Genomic DNA, 13919 nt, shown 5'->3' with positions numbered 1-13919 from the left:
TATCTATCTATCTATCTATCTATCATCTGTCTATCTATCTGTCTGTCTGTCTATCTATCTATCTATCTATCTATCTATCTATCTATCTATCTATCTTTACTGTTAAGTGCCTTTGAGTTGGATCTGACCCATAGCGACCCTGTATAGGGTTTCTCAGGACCAGCTGGTGAGCTTGAACTGCCGATCTTGCATTTCAAATGGACTTTGCAGTCCAGCATATTAGCCCACAGTGCCACAGTAGGACTCCATGTATGTGTATATGTGTGTATATATATGTATATGTTGTATATACTCACATATGAGACTGAGTCAAAAATTTTAAATCAACTTTTAGAAAAAATAAATACATCATTTTTCGACTTAATCTCCTTGCTTTTTCAATACTCTCTGTCCATCTGTCAACAAACTTGTATTCCCTTATGAAAAGATGCTGTAGACTGAGCTGCGAGCCATTAATCTCACTGTAACGAGCACTGTAATGAGCACTGTTGAGTGTTGATCAGTAGTGTTCCAATACTGGTCCTTGAGAAGTGTAAGCATTCATTTTCCAGTTGATGGTTGACTTTTGAACATTTTCTTGGTCGGCGATTGAGGATGTTTCCATTGCATACTCTGCTGCTTACTCTCAGGCTTGTAGTAATGAATCCATGTCTTGTCACCAGTAATTTTTTTAATTAACTTTTACCGTCTTCAAGTATCGATCCAAATTTTGTTTGCAGATGTCCAAACTCTTCTCTTTATGCTCTTCTGTGAGTTGTTTCGGTTCCCATCTTGCACAAATTTTTTGAAACCCAAGTCTGTCATGGATTTATTTCATAGGCAGAGCCATGACTGATTTGCAAATGATTTGCCACAGAATCTACCATTACTTGTCTTTTTACAGAATCATTTCACGTGCATGATCAATTTTGCCATCAGCTGAGGATGTTTACAGGCATTTTAATTATAAACAGTGTGAATAATTTTTGACTCATCCTTATATGTGTGCTTGTGTGTGTGTTATTGTTGTTAAGTGCTGTGATGTTGGTTCCAACTCATAATGACCTTATATAGGGTTTCCAAAGCTATAAATCTTTATAAAAGTAGGCAGCTTCATCTTTCTCCTATGGAGTAGCTGGTGGGCTCAAACCTCCAATCTTGTGCTTTGCCAGTCCTGTGCTTACCTTCTAGAACTACTATGCTCCATATATATATATACATACATATATGTGTGTGTATTTATGGAGTCCTGGTGTGATGCTGTGGATTAATGTGCTGGACTGCAAAGTCTGTTTGAACTGCAAGGTTGTCGGTTCAAGCTCACCAGCTGCTCCTTGGAAACCCTATACAGGGTCCAATGTGTTGGAACTGACTTGACGGCACTTAACAACTATACGTGTGTGTGTACATATATATAGTTCCAATTTCTCTATAGCGTTGCTAATACCTGCTGTTTTCCTTTTTTTAAAAAAAATCATAGCCATCTTGTTGTTATTGTTAAGTGCCATAGAGTTGGTTCCAACCCATAGCAACCCTGTAGAGGGTTTTGGAGGAGCAACTGCTGAGCTTGAACTGCTGACCTTGTAGTTCAAACGGCTTTGCTGTCTGGCACTTTAATCCACAGTGCCACACCAGGACTCCATAGCCATCTTAGTAGGGATGAAGTGATATATCATTGTGATTTTGAACTGCATCTCCTGGTGTGATGTTGTAGGATAAGCACTGGACTGCTAAACCATGAGGGTTGGTGGTTCAAACCCACCAGCCATTCTTTGAGAACCCCTACACAGGGTTGCTGTGAGTTGGAACCAACTCGACTACACAACAACAACAACAAATGACTGATGAGGGTGTCATAGTGACACAGTGCTTAAAGCATTCATCTGTGGGCAGAAAAAGCTAGTGGTTCAAATCCACCAGCTACTCCATGGGACTATGTTGTTAAGTGCCTTTGAATCGGTTCCAGCTCAGTGGCCCAATATAGGGTTTCTGTCCCAGTATAGGGTTTCTGAGGAGTGGCTGGTGAGTTTGAAACATCGACCTTGTGGTTCAAACCAACCATACGGTCCCGCGCTAACCCTATGGCACCACACCAGGACTCGATGGGAATATATATATATACATACATACATATATATCTCTGGTAGCATAGTGGTTACGAATCGGGCTGCGAACCGCAAGGTCAGCAGTTCGAAACTACCAGCTGCTCCGCGGGAGAAAGATGAGGCGTTCTGCTCCCATAAAGATTAACAGCCTTGGAAACCCTGTGCAGGGTTGCTATGAGTCGGAACTGACTCCACGGCACATAACAACAACTATATATATATATGTATATATAGTTATTAGGTGCCGTAGAGTTGGTTCTGACATATGTTGCTGTTAGGTGCCATCGAGTTGGTACTGACTTATAGCGCCCCTATGCACAACAGAACGAAACACTGCCTGGTGCTGGGCCAACCTCAAATTGTTGCCACGCTTGAGCCCATTGATGCTGCTACTTTGCCAATCTATCTTGCTGAGGGTTTTCCTCTTTTTCTCTGACCCTCCACCTTACCAAAAATGATATCCTTCTCCAGTGACTGGTCCCTCCTGACAATATGTCCCAAGTACGAGAGACGATGTTTGGCCATCCTGGCTTCTAAGGAGCACTTTGACTGCACTTCTTCCAACACAAATCTGTTGGTTCTTTTGGCAATCCATGGCATTTTCAATATTCTCCTCCAACACCATAACTCAAACGCATCAATTTTTCTCCAATCGTCCTTATTCGCTGTCCAGCTTTTGCATGCATATGAGGTTGTTGAAAATACCATGGCTTGGGTTAGGTGCACCTTAGTCCTCAAGCTGACAGCTTTGCTCTTCAACACTTTAAAAAGGTCTTGTGCAGCAGATTTGCCTAATGCAATACGTCGTTTTGATTTCTTGACTGCTGCTTCCATGAGTGTTGATAGTTGATCCAAGCAGAATGAAGTCCTTGACAACTTCAATCTTTTCTCCATTGATAAGATTGTTGTTTATTGGTCCAGTGGTGAGGATTTTTGTTTTCTTTACATTGAGATGAGAGAGAACCTTTCCCATGTGTCCATTATATTAGAAGCAGGTCACACCTCTAAGGAAACATCCCTTTAATTGATTGGCTGCTCATAGCCACTCATCAGAGTTAACCATACCTGTACTAGGTTTCATCACCATAGGAATAAGCACATCCCAACTGCTAAACCTCTGGAAAACCTGGCCTAGTCAAGTTGACACAGAATCCTAAACATTGCAATCAGGGCAGATCAAATCAGATCATATCATGGGGTTGTGATTATATTATATCAGATCTCATCACAGAGGTGATAACTACGTCTGAACTGCTAAACAACTGAGAATCCTGGTCTAATCAAGTTGATACAAAACCTTAACCATAAGAGACCATTTTAAAAACTGGTCCAATTCCTTTCTCTGTAGGCTGATGGGGGAAACATATATGGAAAGATGGTTAGTAAATTTGAGAAAATTTCAAATGACATTAAGAAATAACTTGCTCTTTGAAATTGGAATTACAGATCGAATCAAGAATTTTGGTTTTGTTTGTACATTCTTATGTGGATTGATAGCTTTTTACTTAAATGGGTTCTTTGTTGGGATTTGAGTATTGTGAAATTATATATACTTGGTGGTCAGTGACAGTTTTACCAACCACAAAATGCTGAATTAAGGATTTTTTTTTTCTTTTTATTGGATGAAGCTTTAGAGAGCAGATCATCTGTTTTACAACTAACATTTCAGACACTTTTGGTTTCATTTCATTCATTGCAGACCTTTAAGTGTAACGTCACCACACCACTCACTTCTTCTGTTTCTTTCTTCTATTCCCCCTCCTTTACGCACACTTTGGAACTTTGTCCTTGGTTAATTGCTACCCTTTTGATCTTATGGTTGATTATTCTCAGGTGTGTATGTATATCTCACTAGCATTGTTCCCTTATAGTCTTAATCTTGTAGTTGAAATTTGAGCCACAAGGTGAGTTTAGTTCCATATCTGAAAGGGCCACAGTCTCAGGGGTTCTACCAGTTTCTATATGATCAATAAACCTGGCCTTTTTAGTGATTTTGAGTTTTGTTCCACATTTTTTTTCTCACTCTATTCAGGACCTTTTACTGTGATCCTACTTAGTAAAAAAGGTTTTCAGTAAAACCTTTTACTATGATCCTATTCAGGACCTTTTACTGTGATCCTTTTCAGAGCAGTTGGTAGTGGTAGCTGGGCACCACCTAGTTCTTCTGGTCTCAGGGTTGTGGAGACTGAGTTTTGTGTGGACTAATTGTTTCCATATATCTTCGATTTTTCATAACTTTTCTATTCTCTGGACAGGGAGAGATCAATAGTGGCACCTTAGATGGTCCTTCATGAATTTTAAAGACCCTGGTCACTGAAGTAGGATGTAGAGCATTGCCTTGTGGACTATGCTATGCTAATTGATTTTAGTGTCCCCCAAGACTGATTCCCCAGGCCCAGCAACTCATTCGTTTGAGATATTTGTTAATGTTTAAGAAGTTTTCATTACTTTGCTCCCTCTATGCCCCACTGTATTCATGGATATATTGGCAGTAAAGGTAAATACCCATGCACAGAGATCCACTCTCCCTCCCACACCCATTCAGCCTGTGTCCCTATCCATGTGTCTACTCAGTAGGTTTATCCATGCGTCTACTCACAGATCACCGTTCCTGCAGGACTGTGTATATAATATGATTTATCTCTGTTGTCTTTACTCTTAAACTCCTCCTTCTGTCTTCTCCTGCCTTCATTTTTTTTTTTTTTTGCCAACCTCTCACTGTATATTACCTTCCCCTTCACCCAGGTTAACACATGTCCACCCTCTAGCCAAATTCCTGGTGTAGCTCTATAGGATCAGCAATGTACTACAAACCAAAAGGTGAGCAGTTCAAAGCCACCAACTGCTCAGCGGGAGAAAGATGAGTCTTTCTCTCCTGTAAATATTTACATCCTTGGAGACTCCATACAGAGTCACTTAGAATTGGAACCTATTCCACAGCACTTAACAACAGCATTCAGATAAATGGGAGCATACAATATTTGTCCTTTTGTCCTTTTGTGTTGTGTGTTTCAGGACTTCATTTCTTCTTGTGACTGACTAATATTCCATCATGTGTATGTACCCCAATTCGTAGCATTCATTTGTTGATAATCATTTAGGTTGATTCTGCCCTTGGACTATTGTGAAGAATGCTGCAGTGCCCATTATCTGTTTGTATTCTTGCTTTCAGTTCTTTTGGACATATCATAGGAGTAAAATGGCTGAGTTATATGGTAATTCTGTGCTTAACTTTTTTAAGAAACCTCCAAACTGTTATCCATAGAGACTGTGTTGTTAAGTGCCATTCATTCGGTTCCAACTCATAGTGACCCTTTATAGGGTTTCTGAGGAGCAGCTGGTGAGTTTGAACTTAGTGGTTCACAGTCCATTGCTGATCCTACAGTACCACACCAGGAGTCCATGAAAACTTTGTCATTTTATAATCCTGTCAGCAGCGGATGAGCCTTCTAATTTCTCCATATCCTTGCCACACTGGTTTTTTAGTTTGTTTGTTTGGCTTTTAAAAAATCAGACCCATCTTAGTGGGAATGAAGTGATGTACTATTGTGCTTTGGATTAGCATCTCCATATGTTGGAATGGACTCCATGGCAATGAGTTTAGTTTTTGGTTAATGACTAATTTCCATCTCCTTAATTGGTTTCATTAAATCCATTTGTATCATTGAGGTTTTGATTTGCATCTTTCCATGGCACTGTAGGACAAACCATGAGGTCGGTGGTTCAAACCGACCAGCTGTTCCTGGGAAACTCTATACCAGGGTCGCTATGAGTTGGAACCAACTTGACGGCACTTAACAACAGTGACTCATGAAGCAGCTGTTATGGCTCAGTGATTTAAGCACTTGACTGCTTAACAGAAAGGGTAGTGGTTCAAGCCCACCAACTACTCTGCAGGAGATAGTTGTGGTAGTCAGCTTCCATAAAGATTTACAGCCTTGGAAACCCTGTGGGTTTGTTCTAGCCTAGATAGAGTCACTATGATTCGTAGTTGATCAAAGTCAGTGAGTTTGTTTTTAATTGTTAATGATGTTGAGAGTCTTTTCATGTGCTTGTGGGCCATATATTTATTTCTTTGTCTTTTTGTTAAGTTGTAAGAGCCCTGATGCGGCACTGTAGGGTAAAGCACTGGACCACAAGGTCAGTTTGAACTGTAGTGTCGGCGGCTCAAACTCATCAGCTGCACTTCAGAAACCCTTGTACCGGGTCGCTATGAGTTGGAACCAACTTCATGGCACTTAACACAACAGTAAGAGTTCTTTACATATTCTGGACATTAAACCCTGACCACATAAGTGGTTCCTCTTTTGCTTGGACAGTAGATTATAATTACTGTCTATTTTAAGTGAAAATTTTTATGTTTGCTTTTCTGAGAATTTGTATGTTTTTTTGAGCTATAGATTAGAAAATGGAATTGATTGAAGACTGTCTGCATTTTTAACATTTTAATAAATAATACAGAATTATTCTCTGCATTAATTTATATTTCCACTTGCTAGTGTAAGTGGGAGCATGGTGGCTCTGTAAGGTAAACATTAGACTGCAAACCACAAGGTTGGCGGTTTGAGCCCACCAGCTACTCCATGGGAGAAAGATGAGGCTTTCTACTCCCACAAAGATTTATAGCCTTGGAACCCCAATACAGGGTAACGATGAGTCGGAACCGACTTGATGGCACTTAACAACAACAACAGCAGCAGCATACATAATAGTATTTGTTTCCTCATGCCCTTGCTAATACTTCATATGAAAACTTGTGCCAATTAATATTATTTGAATTTTCACTTACCTAATTGAGCATCTTTTCGTGTGTGTGTGTGTTTTATTTTTTTGTGAGGGGTTGTTAAGTGCCATAGACTTGGTTCCAACTTATAGTGACCCTGTATATGGCTTCCAAGGCATTAAATCTTCATGGGAACAGATAGCCTCATCTTTTCTCTTGCAGAGTGACTGGTGAGCTCATATCAGCACTTTGTGGTTTGCAGTTCAGTGCTTATCATATGCTACTGTGAAAGGGGAAGTTGTTGTTAAGTGCCACTGAGTCAGTTCCGACCCATAGCAACCGTGTATAGGGTTTCTGAGGAACAGCTGGTGAGCTTGAACTGCCAACCTTGTGGATCAAACAAACTTTGCAGTCCAGCGCATTAACCCATAGCGCCATACCAGGACTTTGTATAGGACTCCTAAACTGTGAGGGATGTTATTATTGTTAAGTGCCATCAAGTCAATTCCGATAGGATGCCAGAAATTCACCATCTAAAATAGAGTTTTGTGATTTTGCTTGTGGTTTTGAAATTTCACCTGATGTTTTTGGGTGGATCATTTTTCCATTCATGTTCTAGGAAAAATTTTCTATCATCTTTACCTTCTATTTCTTTTGTTGTTTTTTTTTTCCTTTGGGAACTGTGAGATGATGAAACTTTTAGATATTGCCTCTATATTGTTTTAATTCCTTTTTTAGTTTGTTTAAATTTTGAGTTTTGTATCTTTATATGCTTTTTTTAAATAATGTTTTATTGTGAATTATGTGATAGTTTACATGGGAGAACATTAGTTTTACATTTTACATTCATCCTATTGTATATTGTTTCATTGCCATGGTTACAGTCCCCTCCATGCATTATCAACCAACCAAAGGGTATATATTATAAGCCTGCCCCCCCGGTCCTCAGCACACAGCTCCTCTCCCTCTCTGTGTCTGTAGTCCCCAGCTGCTCCATCTCTCCACGACATTGTCTCTGCCTCCATCTCAGGCATCACTGCTTTTCTAGGTAGGGTCCTGCTCTCTGCTCTTCTCCCATGATAGTCCCAGGGACCTCTGCTCCTAGACTGAAAAGTTAAATCACTCCTCTCTTTGCTATAGAACGTCTAGCTTTACATTTCCAACCCTCACAAGCAGTCCTGATAACAATTATTCACTATTGTATCACAAGAGACCTATCTGCATTTCATTTCATCATCCCCGCCTAGACAGATTGGATACTACTTGGTGGAGATTCTATCTTCCTTAATGCCTTCTGAATCTAGGTTCCCTTTTGAAAGCTTATAAGCCAGTCACTTCTTGCCTTTGTAGCCCCCCCATTTTGGGTAGCCAGTGTCCAAGTTGCCCATCCGTGTCCACTCTGTGTATGGAGGGGGGTGGGAATGATCCTTGCTGTAAGGATTTGTTCCATCTTTTGAGCTACTGCATCCGTAGGTGTAGGTCAAGTTCATTAAATTGTATCAGATTACTCTTGTTTTCTTCTTCTTTCTTCTTCTGGTTGAGCTCTGATCATCCAGTCATTGAAGCCGGGTCAAGTGAGTATTATCTGCAAGTGTGGGTGTTCTTGTGCATATGCCCTCTCTTTTTATCAGCTGGATACTTCACTCTCCACTGTAGTCCTCTGTGGCTGTGTCACTGACTCTGGGCCCAAGCGTCCCCAGGTCTTGCCACACTGCTGGCCAACCAGGTCTCCATCCAGGTTCACAGGAGTCTATTGAACATTGTAGGGCTAAGCTTGCAGCGTCATTGCTGTTTTTTCCTCACTTCCCCTTATTGGTGACGAGCGTGGTCACCAATCAAAGCATGTATTCCCATTGAGTCTTAGTCTTGGAAGGGGGTTTACACTGAGGGGACCCGACCACTTGCCTTGATGTCTCCTGGGCAAGCAACTTGCTTGTTTTTGTAGTAACAGTTGGTCTGCCTATATTGTTTTTATATTTTTCCTGTAGGTGTTTCTTTCAAGAAGTATCTTCTATTCTTCTAGCCGCTCCAGGCTGGTCTGCTCGTCCTTGCAAGTGGAAATTTCCTATCTCTGGAGATCTGGATGTGGTTCAGGCTTCCCCCTATAGTTTTATGTAATGCAGAGGCTCCGCAGGAAGCCTCCTTAACTGGGCACGTTGTAACTCCATTTTAGGTATTCCATTCAGTTATAGGCATAAGACGGACTTACAAGCTTTCTATGGTGATGTTTCTGGCTATTCCTTTCTCTCCCCCTTCAGTGTCTATTTTATAATATAATGTAAGGAAAACCAAGATTCAAGACAGCCAAGCATCATAACATTATTCCCCCCTTTTCCCCATTCCAACCATGTCTCAATCAATGTATCCCAGAGCTCTGTTGTTTCAACTTTGTGCATATATCATTATTACCTCTGTCCCACTTAGCCCGTGCAAACCTGCCTAATTGTTCTCTCATCTGCTTTGTTCTTCCATTCACCTCTCCCTTCTTGTATATTGCTCTCCTCCCCAGCACCCAAACTATCCTGTGTCTATTCCCTGTCCTGTGCCCCACCTTCCCCTCCCTCCCCTCACCCCACCCTCACATCCCAGCAAAAAGCAAAGAATCCGCATTCCCTTTAATATGGGTTCTTTTTCTTAGTCTTTTACAGTAATGGTCCTATGCAGTATTTCTCCTTTTGTGGCTGACTAATTTTACTCAACATAATGTCCTTAAAGTTCATCCATGTTAAATGGTGGCTTGCAGTTTCCTTGTTATTTTTCAAGGTAGCATAGTATTCCATTGTGTACTACAGTTTGTTTATCCATTCATCAGTTGATGGGCACTTTGGCTGCCTTGATCTTTTTGCTATTGTAAATAGTGCTGCTATGAACATTGGAGTGCATATATCTTCTTGTGTTATGGCTCGTTTTTCTTGTGGGTAAGTACCAAGTAGAGGAATTGCTGGATCATAAGGTATTTCTATTTTCAGTCTTCTGAGGAAGCGCCATATTGCTTTCCATAGAGATTGGACCATTTTGCAGTCCCACCAGCAATGCAGGAGTGTCCCAGCCTCGCCACATCCCCGCCAGCATTTATTGTCTTCTTTTTTTGATCTTTGCTGTTACTGCTGGTGTGAGATGATATCTCATTATTGTTTTGATTTGAATCTCTAATGGCTAGTGATCGTGAACATTTCTTCATATGTTTGTTGGCTGCCTGGATCTCTTCCTTGGTGAATTGTCTGTTCATGTCCTGTGCCCATTTTTTAATTGGGTTATTTGTCTTTTTCTTGTAGAGGTGTTGTAGTTTCCTATGTATTTTAGAAATGATTCCCTTGTCTGATGTGTCATTGCAAATATTTTTTTTCCCATTCTGTGGGTTCCTTTTTACTCTTCTGGTGAAGTCTTTTATAATTCTGGGATTCATTTTTAAGTCTTTATATGCTTTTTTTCTAGGAAGATTCTTTAGTTAATCTCCCATATTTGTTCTTAAACTGTGTCCATTCTGACTGCCAGCCAGCCCAGCTACTAAGGTTGTTTTTGTACCACAATAGCTTCTGTTGCCTAGATTTCTTTGTGGTTCTTCATGTGTATACTGTCTTGGCTTTAATCCCTAAGATGGATAGATCTATTTTTATTAGAGTTCTTTCTTTTAAAGTTTCCTTTTATTTGTTTTACTGACTCTTGTTTCCTTGAATGTTAATTTTTTCATTTGCTGGGTTTGATGTTCCCTTTTAGTTATGTTGATTTTCTAAATCACAGAAGACAGTTTAGGAGGACTGCAAGCAAAAATAATGAAAATGTGCAAATAAAATATATTTTCCTACCTTGATGTTATTATTGTGTTTCACTGAGTTGATTCCTATTCATAGTGAGTCTATATGACAGAGTAGAACTGCCCTATAGGGTTTCCCGGCTGTAATCTTTATGGGAACAGATCTCCAGGTCTTTTGTCCCATGGAGTCACTAGTGGGTGTGAACTACCTGCCTTTTGGTTAGCAGTCAAGCACTCATTGTTCTGTCACCAGGACTCCTCTAGTTGGATAATGTTGGATAAATGAGGCTTTACTGTAGACATTTGATCCTTGTGATTGTGCTGTCTTAACGTATACTAAATCCTTCTTTAAAATCATCAGTCTTTAGTTTTTTAACTAGGTGTTTATGTAGTGCTTTTTGTGTGCTAAGCATTGTATAAAGTGCTTCTTCTTCTTGTTGCTGTTCTGTACTGTTGAGCCAGTTTCCAAGCGCCACAGGTGGGTTTATCCTACAGCGCCACACCAGGGCTTATATACAGTGCTAGATGTTTGAAATTGTATTAAAATGCATTGATCTGGCATAAGTGTGAGAAAAAAAATCAGTGGGAATTGATTTGAATGAAATAATGTGATTTTAGTGAAATGGTTACATTTCAAGAACATAATGCCAAGAAAGAGTCAGAAACAACAAATCACTGTTCAGTATCAAAGCAGTTCTGTCTTTTAAACTCCCAGAAGTTGAAAATGGGTATATCTTTGAATTATAACCATCACAGATTACTTTAAAGTTGTCAACAGTAAAAGACTCCAAAGTTTTCTGATACTTTAGTTGTTTTGTTAAGGATTTTTAATGTATTTATGAAATTAGCAGTAGAATGATTGTCCTTTAATAGTTGTGACTGAGATATTGTAAGTTGTCATTTATTTGGCCATATTAATTTGGAATTTGACAATGAACTTGAGTTCTGGTGTTTGGATGGATATCATTCTGGCTATCTGAAAATTACATGTAACTGGGATATATGCTAATACTATCTGTTGACTTTCTGAAAAACTTCTTCATGGAAAATTGTCAATATTTTCTGGTGTATAGATATAAGCTAATCACCAATTATGGCTTTTTTTTTTTTTTCTAGAACTCTGTGAGTCTCACACCTTAGTAATATTTTTCCTAAGAACATTTTCTTCATTTTCCAAAAGAAAAATTTATGTTGAGCTTTTTTAGTTGCCTGAGGACATTTTTGGAAACATGCACACACCAAGATGACATTTTTTAGTCTATTTAGGCATTCCTTTCTATTGCATGTTGGGTATTAGTGGGAAGAGACTCTTAGAGCCGTGGCAGTAACCTCTGACCTCTTGTTTGCCACAGATCCCAGATTACAGGAATGCAGTGATTGTGGCCAAGTCTCCAGCCTCGGCCAAGAGGTAGGTAGTACCTCACAACTTATGTTTGGGTCTGCGTCTGAGTATTGAATCCTTGACTGAGTACCAGACCTTGAAAACGCTCTGTTAGTATCCTCTTAGTTCTTGATGAGCTGCATATTTTTATAGACTTATTCTATCATCTCCATATATTAAGTAATGATTTATGTTTCTCTTCTTTTCGTTTTCAATTCCAGTCTATGATTGCTGGTCATTTTTCTTGATCAAAACCTGGGGAATCCCAGGTGAGGAAACTCTTAGGTTAGGGACATTGTTGTTGATCTTTGAATCTGACATTGAATAAACTTTGTACTGTTTACTACCTCTTATTCAAAGATCTGTCATTTATTAACAGAGTAGCCTCCTGAGAGGTCATTTATTTGAGTGTGTTAAACATTTGTATGTGTGAAACAAACCAATACAATCTAAGGCTCCTAATGGAGTAGGCTTGAGAGAGTCAGAAGAGCTAGTTTTGTGTATCCTGGGGTAACCAGTGAGTAATTCAATACCTAAAATAACATTTGAGAGGGTTTCATATTCCCGTGTTTTGTGGAGATGCTATTACATTATAAATGGAAGGAACACAATCAAATGTAAGAATAAAGGCTTTTTTCCTTAAAAGGCCCTTGAAAAATGGTTCTCCATCAATGAAACCCTTTGCTCACTGGGTCACCAATGAGTGCTGTGGAATGAAGAAAAATGAAAAATACCTCCACCTTGGGCCCATGAACTGAGGTCAGAGCAGAGCTAGCCCATATTAAGCCACTGATTTAAAAATGACTACAAATAAGTAGCTTTGCATTATACACTAAGAATAAGTAAGCTTATTAAATCAAATAGTTTTTTTTTGTGGTTCTGTGGATCTTTATGCTGCTGCTAGTGATTTTCTTCCTGTCCCCTTACCCTAATAGCACTGTTACACATTCCCTGAGTTAGTCTCACAGTTGTAGGTAGCCCAGTCAGCCACATGCCTCTAGAAGTTTAGCATCGGATGCTCCACATGATCAGTTTGATCCTGCTTTAGCAGGAGCTCACCAACTGCTCCTCGGAAACCTATACAGGCTCGCTGTGAGTTGGAACCAACTCAGCAGCTCTTAACAATGACGACATGTTATGTACATAGGATATGTAATAAGGAGATCTAGTAGTGTAGTGGTTACGAGTTGGGCTGTTCATCTCAAGGTCAGCAGCTCGAAGCTACCAGCCATTCTGTGGGAGAAAGATGAGGGTTTCTGCTTCCTTAAAGATTTACAGCTTTGGAAACTCTATACAGGGTTGCTGAGTCAGAACTTACTCCAAAGCATATTGCCATCACCATATGTGATTTACATGCTTTTTTAAAAAAGTTTTTATTGTGAATTAGAATGATAGTTTATATGGGGGAACATCAGTTTTATACTATCCCATCATATTTTGTTTCATTGCAATGATTACAATCCCCTTCATGCATCATCATTCAACAGTATTTGCTTGTGGTGATGCATGAAATCGGTTTCGACTCATAGTGACCCTGTGTAGGGTTTCTGAGGCTGTAAATCTTTACGGGAGGAGAAAGCCTCATCTGTCTCCCGTGGAGCAGGTGGTAGTTTCGAACTGCTGACTTTGAGGTTAGCAGTCCTACTCGTAATCTCTACGCTACCAGAGCTCATTTGCTTCATTCCCTCTGTTTTCTTTCTTTTTTTTTTTTATGTATACCAAAATACTCAAATATACAATCACTGCTTCTCTGGATAGGGTTCCATACTCTGCTTCAGCTCTTTTCCCTTTGATGGTCCCAGGGTCCTCCACTCCTGGATTATAAGATCAACTACTCACCCCTTTTTGCTACAATTACATGCATTTTTTTTTTTTTTTTTTAAGGTTTTTATTGTGGATTGAGTAAAAGTTTACAGGGCATATCATGAGTTTTACATTCAACAAAGCATATACCTTGTTTCATTACATTGATTATAA

General features: G+C 39.6%; 1 protein-coding gene across 3 annotated transcripts in view; it reads left to right on the top strand.

The window, feature by feature from the left end:
- LOC102818107 (phosphoribosyl pyrophosphate synthase-associated protein 2-like) overlaps nt 1-13919 on the top strand; it is a 124487-nt gene that overhangs the window by 46172 nt on the left and 64396 nt on the right. For all 3 annotated transcript variants that reach the window (XM_006875526.1, XM_006875524.1, XM_006875525.1), the window contains one exon: nt 11914-11969. In XM_006875526.1, the coding sequence (XP_006875588.1) occupies nt 11914-11969 (56 nt within the window). The remainder of the gene's footprint in view (nt 1-11913; nt 11970-13919) is intronic.

This window comes from Chrysochloris asiatica, unplaced genomic scaffold (assembly GCF_000296735.1).
Source record: "Chrysochloris asiatica unplaced genomic scaffold, ChrAsi1.0 scaffold00331, whole genome shotgun sequence".
NCBI classification, from domain to species: Eukaryota; Metazoa; Chordata; class Mammalia; order Afrosoricida; family Chrysochloridae; genus Chrysochloris; species Chrysochloris asiatica.
The sequence above is the reverse complement of the archived record's forward strand: the minus strand, read 5'-3'. Positions and strand labels throughout refer to the sequence as shown.